This window comes from Anoplolepis gracilipes, chromosome 2, assembly GCF_047496725.1.
Source record: "Anoplolepis gracilipes chromosome 2, ASM4749672v1, whole genome shotgun sequence".
Lineage (NCBI taxonomy): Eukaryota > Metazoa > Arthropoda > Insecta > Hymenoptera > Formicidae > Anoplolepis > Anoplolepis gracilipes.
In genome coordinates this window covers 10,577,318-10,589,449 of record NC_132971.1, presented here as the reverse complement: position 1 = coordinate 10,589,449, position 12,132 = coordinate 10,577,318, and the positions used below count along the sequence as shown (strand labels likewise).

Genomic DNA, 12,132 nt, shown 5'->3' with positions numbered 1-12,132 from the left:
TATGTCGTCTGTTTTTATAGATTTTATTTGTGGACGGAGCACAAAGCATCGTCTTTTGTGTCAATGCAACATTTGGCCTTAACATAATACATATTTCACATTCTTAACATCGATAAAGTCTTATTCTATAATCCTGTCGTTTCATCAAACATTAGTATCAAGGACGCAGGGATGCAACAAAGATAACTTATTAACTATTTTTGATTCGCGTCTGATAAAATATGTACACGTTGTGTCACTTCACAGAATTCAAAAGCTTAAATGCAATCGAATGTGACATTTACGATTGTATTACGCAGATTAATTATGTAATTACAAAGGTGCAAGGATAAATGTTACGTCCCTTGTTAGTTGATGCTCTAATGAGCATATTAGATTGTTACATAAGTATGCTTTGACGATTACATAACGAAAAATAAAAGATATACTATATAAAACAGTATTAAATTTGGGATAATTTTAAATGTGTTGCCGCGAATTAAACGCTTTATTTCTAACTGTTGATATTCGTATATGTATATATGTATATATAGTACATCCCGCTTAATCAAGTTGTAATAAATGTGTGTGGGTATAAGATATCTCAAACTATTTTTTATATCATGTGTGTAACAATATTATATTCTTCCCTTTCTTTTAAATTCAATTTTTATACTATAATAACAAGACAAAAATTATATTTCAATATATATATATATATATGTATATGTACATCTGTAAAAGAGGAAAATTGAATAAAAAAGATATATCACTTTTTCAATATTTAAAAAGAAATAATTATGTTTAATAATAACATTTTATAAATGAAAAGGTTTATTTAAAAAACGTGAACCAATATCTTTAGCGGGATTTAAATTAGATCCTATTATATTTATGTTATTCGATATGTATAGGATATATATATATATAAGTGATAACGTATAAATATTACACAGGCGAATATTTAGGAATATGCTTAACTTATTGTCTGATCTTTAATATGAAAAGTACTTTAATATGAATGCACAAATCGAGATCTTCAATTTATACACATTAGTATACTTCAATTGCACATTTTACAACGGTGCAAACATTCATGTTATAGAATATCTCGATTAATTTTAACAACTGTTTTAGATACGGAAATTGATAACTCTTCTTAAATCTTGCTACACGTATACACGCTTTAAGCTTCATAAAAATACACGATCAAATGTAACTCTTTAATAAGCATATAGGAGAGGAAGGAGGCGGCATATAAATATATATATATATATATATATATATATATATATATATATATATATATTTATATGTCGCATTAAAATTTCCTAATATAAACTATTGCCAAGTAACCTAACTAAAACTTGTATCGCTGTCACACACGTATGCGATAATACAATCATATTAAAATAAACGCTAAGCTAAAGATTCTTTAACCCTTAACTATGATCGTGGCGCGAAAAATCACATATCATTTTGTGAAATAATAAAGAAAAAATAAATTATTCATAACAAAATAATAAATATTAGGTATTTTTTTATTTAAAAAATTATATAATTATTAAATTACAGATTTTTTTGTATGAAAGAAAACAATAAAACAGATTAAAATATATTTGTTATTAATGAATATGCGAAATATATAGAGCAAAATATAGTGTGATAAAGTCAAAATTTCGGCTGTGCAGGAATTTTTACGAAAACTAAAATAGAAGCACACAAAAAGAGTGGCATTCTCCGTGCGGTCTCTGACGGGACAAAAATTCATAAGCGTTGAAAATGAAGCAAGAAGAAAAAGAAAAAAAAATTACGAGGAGAATGGAACTCTTCCTAAAATGTAGATCGAAGCAATCTTTCGAATAAATAACTAATAATATAACGAATAATGTTAAACTTACATATAATATTCCACTTTACATAGTTAAGAGTTAAAAACAATACACAGCTATATTAATACTTCTAAACGAGCCTGGATCTATCAGAAAAAAACAAGAGTCGATAGTAGACATGCGATATTTGATTTTCTTTCGGCAAACTTTCAATCGATAAATAATCCAATCTGATAAATTTAAGTGATTTAGGATCGACAACTTATAAAATCGCACTTGAGCGATTCATTCGACAAACGTTTAGAAAAATGTCAATTATATCGAAACATGGCATTAAAAAATATGTTGCACGGCTCGATAAACTGATGCAGATGAGTGCATACTAAAAACGTGATATAGATTAGCAGAGTCAATATTTAAATCGTACAGATCTACAGAGAGAAATGTATTCGGTTTAAGCTAAATTTCAAAACTAATTTATATTAGTAATTTATGTTAGTTAAATTTATAGTTTTCACTGACATGATATTTCAATGCTATTTTCGTGACTCTTTAATTTTTTAGTCTCTTTCAAAACTACTCACGCTTGACAAACTTCAATATATATTCATTAATGAAGATAACTCTATCATCGTTAAAGAATTTATGCAATTACCGATTCCTATTTTTCTCTCCATCACAGGCTACGTATTTTTTTAATTTCAACTAGAATATATCCTTATTATTACAGATTACATATCCCATTTTTTTTCTAATATTGGTTAAAAATGTGTGCCGGATACTCTTATTATAGGATATCTATATTTCAAATTCAAGGAAACACATCCATAATTTCATTAACGATATATTAACAATAAGTAATACAGAATATACGATATCTAATTAACAACAAATTACGTTATAACAAGAGTGACTGTGTATAAATAAATTATATGTCGAAAACATTTCATATGAAAATGTGTGTATTAATATGTAATTTTTTTATCTTTCACATAACATTTAGTATCATTATATAAAATTTTCATAAGAAATTATCTCCTGTTATGTGCAAAAAGAACAAAAAAATGGGATAAAAAAAATTTGAAAATGTTACATAGATAATTGCAAAATTTTCATTTTTTTTCGCTCAATAAATAGAGCCTAGCGATTTTCAAACTGACAATTATATGATATCGCTTTAGAGAGACGTGTAGAATAAAGATGAATAGAGAGTAGATAAGAAATTTGTGTCTATAATAGAACACGTACAATGTTACTCTATTGATAATTCATTAGAACTGTATAAATGTAACTGACGGTGGGTGTTTAAAAAAAAAATTCACATTTAAAAGCAATTCTTAACTAAAAAAATATTAAAACTTCTGTGATTTATATTATCTGACGCAATTGGTAAAATAACAAATTTGATAATTGTATATATGTATCTGCACGCAAAACATATATATATATATATAGCCTTTTTCTAAAGTCTGCATTTCTTGTAACAACAAGTATGAATCATGATGTAAACATGAAATTGAATAAAGTATAATTATGGGAATGTATAAACTTACGACGAAGCACGCCAAAGTATTGTTTTAAAGAATATTATCCCAATCCATGATCCTCGAAGAATCCTTGAGGAGTCTCCTCCTGTAACACATACAAGTGAATAAGTTCATTGACATCATGCTCGAAAAATTTCTAACAAATAATATGAACAGGGATCAATTACTTTGACGCTGCACTTTATAAACACATTACGAAAAAAGATAGAATGAAAAAATATATATCATATATATATGTATATATATAAACGTACACGTACCTACTGCATAATAAAATTCTCTTCTTGATGCAGCTTCAAATGGTGAACTGAACCCTTTTCATATAACCAAGTGACTTTACTCGCGTGGGCACACAAAGCGCATGTTTATTGATTGTCTCGATTGAAATCTTAAGCGCTAATAAAAAAAATTGCCTATTTTACATGCAACGTGTGTCGAATTGCGGAGTGTTGTTTTCTTCAACAAGATAAGACAAAATTGGATGCGATATTCAGCCCAATATGCTCACATCGCGCGAGACAGCTTATATATAACAAGAAATATCCAGCTAAAAAAAATAGCTAACAAAAAATTTGTTTCGCAAATATATCTATTTCTTAATTAACTTCAACAACAAACTTGAGATACCTTAATCGAGTGTGTTATCTCCATCTGAGTTTGTTTAACTGATAACGTAGGCTAATAAGACAAGGTGTTGTATACGCGCTCGTTTTCATATAATATTTACAATGTAAAAATTTCGTTCGATATATTTATTACTAGATTTACACTTAATGTATAATTAATTATACATTAATACGTTAAAAATTGACGATGCTTAATATATGGGTGTATATACATATATAAAGTATATAAAGATAAGTTTCGAATTACTTGCAATAATTAAAATAGTGTTTTTTAAGTAGATAGAAGTACGTAAGAAATATATATTCTATATATAATAATTGCCTAAATACCGACGCACTTCAGTATAGCACATGTGTAACAATGCTTTTGTAAAAATAACTTACTAATATACAGAATAATTTTATTGCCACAGTTGAAGATTAAAGTACGTTGGGGTAACTGTCGTCGCTTACTTATCGAGATGTATGTTAAAAGTTATAATCAAGATTTAAAAACTATATAGTTCAGCCTTTGGTTAGTAACATAACATTTTGTTTTATACGCAAGAGACGACTTTCTTTTCTCGATATAAAAATATATTAACATATACAGAGAATGCTCCAAGTATCGTGCACATTTTCTCTCGACTTCAAGCACTAGAAGCTAATAAATTAGCCAACTGTAAGAGTAGTATACTATTTGCTCTAAGTAATGAATCTGCGAATCATAAATAAATAATCGATTTTTTTGTATCTTCTTTAAATGGTTTCTCAAACTTCTAAATAGGTTAATGCAATTTTATATTTTATTTGATTTAAATCTGTATGCACTTTGATGATCAAAGACAGAATTTTAACTCTCACGATACTATAAATTTTATAAATATTATATAAATATTATAAACTTTATATTGACAATCAAGGCTTTCAAATAAGAAAAAAATAAGTATTTTTTTTTTTCAATTTTTCTTTATCAATCTCCAAATTGAATTTTCATCACGCAGAAAGATCAATTTCTCGTCAAAGAGCTTACAACCGAAAGAAAATGCACGATGCCTCAAACGTCCTGCATATGACTAGTATAAAGTTGACTTGAAATTTTATGTATTTATATAGTAGAGTCGTAATGGCATCATGCAGCGGATAAGCCTTTTCTGGTCTTTCGGTTGATCGTGTGGGTCGATACTTTGTCCGTGAAGCTCATGCAAACAATAGGGTACCTATAAAAGCCCTATCTCCCGCAGAGCACCTTCCACAGCTTCGTCCTTCCACAACAAACAAAGAAAAACTAACTAGTCTTCGCTAAACTTCTACTTTGTCCCTATTTACCATGGACTTAACATATATGATACTGTGCAATATTACATTACATACAAATCATTTAAAGGATTATAATATAGAAAGATATTACAAATCACACATTCAATCACATATTCACATGTACAATCTCACTGCTCATTCTCTTTCTCTCTACACACAAGAGTCTTATTGTAGTATTCGTTCTACAAGTTATACATTAAAATCTTGAAGAGTGTTACAGTGGTAACAAACATATTTTGTTAATAATAATCTATTGTTATTTATGCGTACTTTGTTTTTATTTACAATTTACAATTTGACGCCTTATTTCGTTCAAAAACCTATATGTAAAATGATTTTCTCAAATAGCTATATCTGCTGTAAATTCTTTTAATAAAAGTACAATTTTTTGTTTTCAATCATTTTAATTATATAATAACTCTTAGTAATGGCATCATATTTAAGTATCTTATATTTTGCATAAGAAAATTGATGACGTTTTATTTATGAGACTATGTAAACTTTCTGGAATTTAATATTTTCTTGAAGAGTAAAGCTAACAAGAAAACGGCACACTTTTATAAATTCAAATTGCCTTCAAATCAGTATGTATCGATAGAGCATGGTCCCAGGAATCATTCTCTCAAGCTGTTGCATCCGTTTTTCCCGGGGACCCGAAAAAAGGGCCGGTTTTTCTATCCCGAAGCCAATCAACACGCTAGAAAATTTTATCATACGACAAGTGTACCCCTAACTCCTCAAAACTTTACCGGCACTTTTCTCGGGTCCCGGGAAAAACCGATGCAACAGCTTGAGAGGATGATTCCTGCTGGGATCATGCTTTATCGATACACATCGGTTTGAAGGCAATTTAAATTTATAAAAGTGCGCCGTTCTCTTATAAGTGATACATCATTTGGAAAAAATATACGAGACAAATGTTACAAAGTGAATACAATTGTTGAAAAGTATTTATTAGATTTGAAGGCATACACACACATGTACATATCAACACTCTATAAACGGCAACATATACGTAGTAATACACTTCTCATTTATTCTACTTCTAGTGCTGTGTGTCGCACATAATCATATCTATGGAATAATTAATTAATCTAGATCCGAATATAGTGAATAAATTTAAGATATTAATATGGCAATAATACGTTAACATCATTATTATCTTATTCTTATTTCAAAAGGTACTTAGTGCATAAATCATTGCATTGGTGCCATGCTTTTGTATAAATTCGATAAACATATAATCATATGGCAGTTAATGGAAGATCACGAATGAGTTTTCACCCACTCGATTTTCGATGACAGCCGTTATACAAAGGGCGCGAATATCTTTTACCGCATTCGCAATTTTTTTCCGCTTTCTGCTCTTTCCGCCCGTCAGCATAACGACTGTCACCCATGCTCGAGCAGTAGATTAAACAAATTCGCAGTCTGATTATTAGTAACAATTCTTCTCATTCGCTTTAAGAATATTTAATGTCATTCTGTCCAATATCACATCATGCACGTGGTTTAAAATTTTTAGACCATAAATACGAAGACATAAAGCACTCAAATTTTTGGATACACAATTTAAATATTGTCTAGATAATAACTTATACAATACAATAATAAAATATTGTGCACTATATATTATGAAAATCTTAATAGGGACCCCCTTTGTATCATTTTTCCTACATAAAGCATGTTATAGTATTAAAGAAAAAATAACACGAAAGTATACGTATTATTAATAGTTTGATTCCTTCTTTTATAAACATTTACATGTATTATTATTAATGAAGGTTTTTTTCAATTAATATTTCTCATAATTCGTGATAATTTTAATATTTTAACTTTAAACAACAATTCTTTGTAATTTGTTAAAACGATTAACTTACTAAAAATGTAATACATAATTTTATTTTTAAAGCAAGATTGTGAAATTCTTGATATATTAATAATATTTAAGTCTGTTTAATATTATGTTTATTACATGAAATATCAATATTTAGAAATATTATGCATTATGAGGACACATCATATGTGTATAGCAATATCATTCATAAGTAAGAAAAATAGCAAATATTGTTGTGTATAAAGCCATAAAAAATATTAAAAAGTTTTTTATTTTTTTCTACCAAACTGTAATATTTTTTAAAAATATTTTTCTTGAGTTATAAAAACTTTATGTACGGTATCATGTACATTTTTCTATAAAGAAGTAACTTTCTGTCAAAAAAATCTAACAATAGACTAGAATGAAAAATAATGACACTTCATATTATTTCTACGATGATTATTTTTAAATATGGCCTATCATAAAAAATAATATACGCTAATAATGTAATATACAATTCAATAATTAAAAAAGTTTCAAAAATTCTAATTCAGAATGAAATATTAAAGAAACTTTTCTCACTCATTACTGCTATAATCTATTTAGAAATTTCAAATAATATACACATTATCGTAACGTTACATTAATGTAGAATATAAATTATTACTTTGCTTTTCATTTTATAGTTTCATTTATTTGTATCATCAATTCAACAGCTATGCAAATAAATGTATCTTTAATCTGCAAATTTTATTCCATAACAATTTGCTTTCCTATGATTTCAAATTTATTAGTATTTAAACAACTTCCTATATATGAAAAGTAATTTCACATATATGTGTAATCATGCAGATTGAAAATAAGTTTAAAATTATATGTCGTTTGACAAGACAGATAAGTAAACTCAAGTAAACTCTACCTATTGCATAAATTTTATATAAAATATATATTGTGTCTTCACTGAATAAAAATGTTCTTCAGCAGATAATAAAGATATTTTTTTTGTACTTTTTTTCATTTAAATTATGATTACTAAAAATTCAAAAATTTAGATCGAACCAACACTTTTCTTACGTATGTCTTAGTAAATGCAGATTTTGAGAAAATGTCTGTTTTAAAACTATTTTTTTGGTCGTATATAAATTACATAACAATACTACATAGTACCCACACTATATATAAATATACTATTATGCATAGATATTTAAATATTTATCAATAATAAAAATTAAATTTAACAATATACATGCTCCTTTATAAAGATTAAACGAGAAGCGTAAGCATGTCCGAAATTGTGTTCTAGGAAAATATTTAACATTTAAGCTTGTTATATTTTACAATTTTTTATCGATATGTAACAGCACACATTGTAGATATTGCTCATGCTTAATAAAAGATAGAATAGTTGGTCATATAGAATAGTTGAATGTTATATTCAGAACAAAAGCATTCATAAAGTACAAAAAAAAAAATCAAAAAGAATTATTAATTTTGAAACCATCTCAATCCATATTGACGTTTGCACAATTGACAAGAAAAATAACACATAGAAGAAGGAAAATTATGTGGTTCTGCCACATTCTGTAATGCAAATTATATATATACACATTATGTATGCAAAAGAGCACGTGTGAAATAATTCATAAACATAGTGTGTATAATAAATATGTACATACCATATATACAGGCAACATTTATATATATAAATATATGTGTATGTGTTTGTATATATACACACACAGGTACATATACACACACATATACACACACACATATAGACTCAATGTGGCTAACATATTGTTTGATCACATCGTGCAACATCAAATATTACAACACACAGAAAATTATCAACAAAAGCTGATATAATATGCTATATAAAAAGGTATATGTACATTATTATAGATAATTGTGTATATTCAAGAAGACAGGCAAGATTAAAGCAAATAGAAAATTCGAATTATTTTGTAGAGGCAATTATTAATCTCTTTAAATGCCTTCATGCATGTCCTGTAATATTATTCATTTCTATATCTTTACAAATCTATTGTTACTAGGTGTTAAATAAATTTCAAAATTTAATAGATAATACGTAAGTGTGATTATATATCAAATAGAATTGCTTTAATACTGATTCTTAATATTTCTCATATATAATTTTTTTTATCAAAATATATATTAATATTGTAAAAAAGAAACTAAATTTGAAAAAGCTAGAAGTGAAAGGAGAATTTAACTATATATACACCTAGCTCAAATAGATTTTATGCATGCTTGATTCTTGCAATATCATAATCGTTTAATGAAAACGACACATGGGTAGCAAGAAAGAGCAATAGAGATCGCTTTAATTTATAATCAATAAATATTGATTATATACAATAATGCAAATACAAAATTCCCATTTGTACTCTTTTCACCTGAATATAGTTCTGCTAAATGAGTTCTGAATTTGTTAAATGTAAATGAAGCAATATAACAAGATAAAATGATCTAAAAATATCTCTCTCATAACCAAATCTGGCTATAAAAAAAAACTCTCTGTATGTGTGTACAACCTCGAGCCGTTAATAAATTAAAATGTATTACAATTCAAGGGGTACATCCCCGTAACTAACCTCCTGTAGTAAGTCCTGCGCAGCAATGGCTTTCAATACATTCTTTTTGCTAGTTTCTTGAATCTCTCCACCGACAAGTAATTCATCTAAGATAAAGTATGCCTTTTCGAAATTGAAAATAATGTCCAACTCGCATACCTATTAATATTATAATTCCATTATAATTTTACAATTGGATAACAAATTACAATGTGCACTGTATATAAAAATACATTACAACATTTCTTATTTTAATAAATATACTCACACTGCCAAAATACTTATCCAATAATTCAACATATCGATGTATAATTTCCAAAGTCAGTAATTCATTGTCATTTTGCTCAATTGCACAGCAAAAGTACAAGCTTGCATATCTGTGAAGTGAATAAATTTTTTTTATAAAAAATAAAAAAAAAACGAATTGTTCACACATTTGCAAAATGTAAAATTTCAACAACAATAAATTATCAATTGTGTGCGCGCAAAATGACGTACCTCTTATAGACAACTTTAACGTCCTTCCATTCTAAGAAACTTGACATTTTTGGCTTGCGCGCGAGTATCGTAGTTATTAGCTCGCGGGTGATTTTCTTTTTCAACTTATCCGGATGCGCGACATACCACTTTTGTAAGCGGAGCTTCCCTTGACGGCTGAACAATAACATAAATTGCATCTGCAACAACGATTAATAAATCGTCACGACGATTCTGTATTACGTACATTTACTTGACGAATAAAACTTACCATGTTGCCTCGACCTTGTTGTTTCTTTCTCTCTTGCGTCTCACAGTTCTTTATCTTTCACGATTCAACACCAATTAAATAACGATCGACGACATTCGTACGAATTATTCGTGCGCACTTTTTCAGAATCACACCAGCCCCGAATTTGTCCCGTTCGAGAATCCAAATCTTAATCGAATAAATGGCTTACAACGACATGTTGGATCGGAGACTCTCGCCGGGCGGTCGTGGGGATAAAGTTGCGCCTGCGTACTAAGCGCACGTCATGACTGCTCACTAGCGTATTGGGTCATCTACAATGGCCGTAGAACGTAAGGTCGCAAGCAAATTGACCAATGACAGTCAAGCATTTTCGAAAATGCTTATAAATTGAAATGATTACGTAAAAATTATGTAATTTAATTATACAAATAATTAAACTACAAATAGTAAAATATTTTAATCTTAATTGAACTATTAAAATACATTATAAATAGATAAACGATCCGAGGGAAAATAATTTAAAACAATCAAGTACAATCAAAATCATATTTTAAAAATGTCGTTTAATATTAATATATCTAATTATTTGTATATTGATTTCCTTAATATGAGATTATAAAATAATATTTTATATCGTTTGATTGTTCATCCCCCTATTTCTTTCGTCCTTTTCTCTTTCATTTTTCAAATTTTTCCTACTTTTCTTTCTTTCTCTTTTTAACTTTTTCATCTCAATATTCTATTTTTTTATAAAAGGAAGAAAAAAGTATAAAGATAATCTAAAAAGAAGTATAAACATAAATAACCTTGTTGATTTTAAATTACTTTTGTCACTTGAAATTTTTCTTTCTCAGCCAGAAAACACTCTCAAGCATTCAAGATTTCAAATAGGACAGACAGAATTTTGGAATGTCATATATAGGTAAAAATTCACACTTTTCCTTTAGGCCGGTTCAACAATAGCTGTCTACAATAGAGTAAATCTGAAAGAGAATGGTCCTCCTCCCCGTTTTTGTTCAAACTTATAGCCAGTGTCGGTTTTAACATGACTGGCACCCCGGGCAAAAATGATCGTGGCGCCCCACTTAAGGGCACAAATATCAATTAGTAATTTTCAGTAATTAGCATGACTGCACATATGACAATTCGAAATTCTAAGTCTAAAAACTTTCTATAGTTTTACTCAGAACTAACGACGTGGAAAGTTAGAAAGTTGGAAAAGTTAATAAATCACAGTTAGACAGCTATTGTAAATATATATTACGACTATAGACAAACCTACTTTTTTAGTCGAACTCAAGTCCATGGTGGAAAGAATAAGCAAGGTGAATCATTCTGCATATCATGGGCGGAGCCTAAATTTTTAACCAATCTTACACTGTCTCACAGATCAAAGAATCAGTGGGAGCTTTCCAGCAAGACACAGTGTAACACAGTGTCCACTAGTGTGAGAGAGAACATATCAGTGTGTCTCACTCACACTAGTGGACACTGTGTTACACTGTGTTTTGCTGGAAAGCTCCCATTGTTGGCTATGTAGAATCCCTATCGGCACACATGTTGTTAAAATGTGTTTATAAAAGATCCACAGGATATAAAAATATGTTTTAACATTCTATGGATTTCTTAAAAACATGTGTGCTGTTAGGAATTATGCTTTGAAACACTCCTTGATTGGTTGATTGCGCCCCTCTCCTTTTTAGACG

General features: G+C 28.5%; 1 protein-coding gene across 3 annotated transcripts; it reads right to left on the bottom strand.

Annotated features, from left to right (window-relative positions):
- On the bottom strand, window positions 1-10,685 carry Ap-1sigma (AP-1 complex subunit sigma-2). 3 transcript variants are annotated; one of them, XR_012048496.1, is made up of 7 exons: window positions 10,445-10,683; window positions 10,195-10,373; window positions 9,965-10,073; window positions 9,718-9,855; window positions 3,986-5,228; window positions 3,619-3,905; window positions 1-3,443 (listed from the first exon to the last, which is right to left on the bottom strand). XR_012048496.1 is itself a non-coding variant. In XM_072910498.1 (5 exons), exons 1-5 carry the CDS (start codon window positions 10,445-10,447, stop codon window positions 3,399-3,401), a joined length of 474 nt encoding a protein of 157 aa, XP_072766599.1. In that variant the 5' UTR covers window positions 10,448-10,685; the 3' UTR covers window positions 1-3,398. The 3 variants fall into 3 exon arrangements, 1 of the variants encoding a protein (XP_072766599.1); XR_012048494.1 differs by having other exon boundaries at window positions 3,619-5,228; XM_072910498.1 differs by lacking the exons at window positions 3,619-3,905; window positions 3,986-5,228 and having other exon boundaries at window positions 10,445-10,685.
- Between the last annotated feature and the right edge of the window lie 1,447 nt (window positions 10,686-12,132).

Coding starts and splice junctions, on each gene's coding strand:
- Ap-1sigma (XM_072910498.1), bottom strand. Junction 10,074..10,194: donor GTTAAAGTTGTCTATAAGAG/GTACGTCATTTT, acceptor TTCACTTCACAG/ATATGCAAGCTTGTACTTTT. Junction 9,856..9,964: donor TGGATAAGTATTTTGGCAGT/GTGAGTATATTT, acceptor TAATATTAATAG/GTATGCGAGTTGGACATTAT.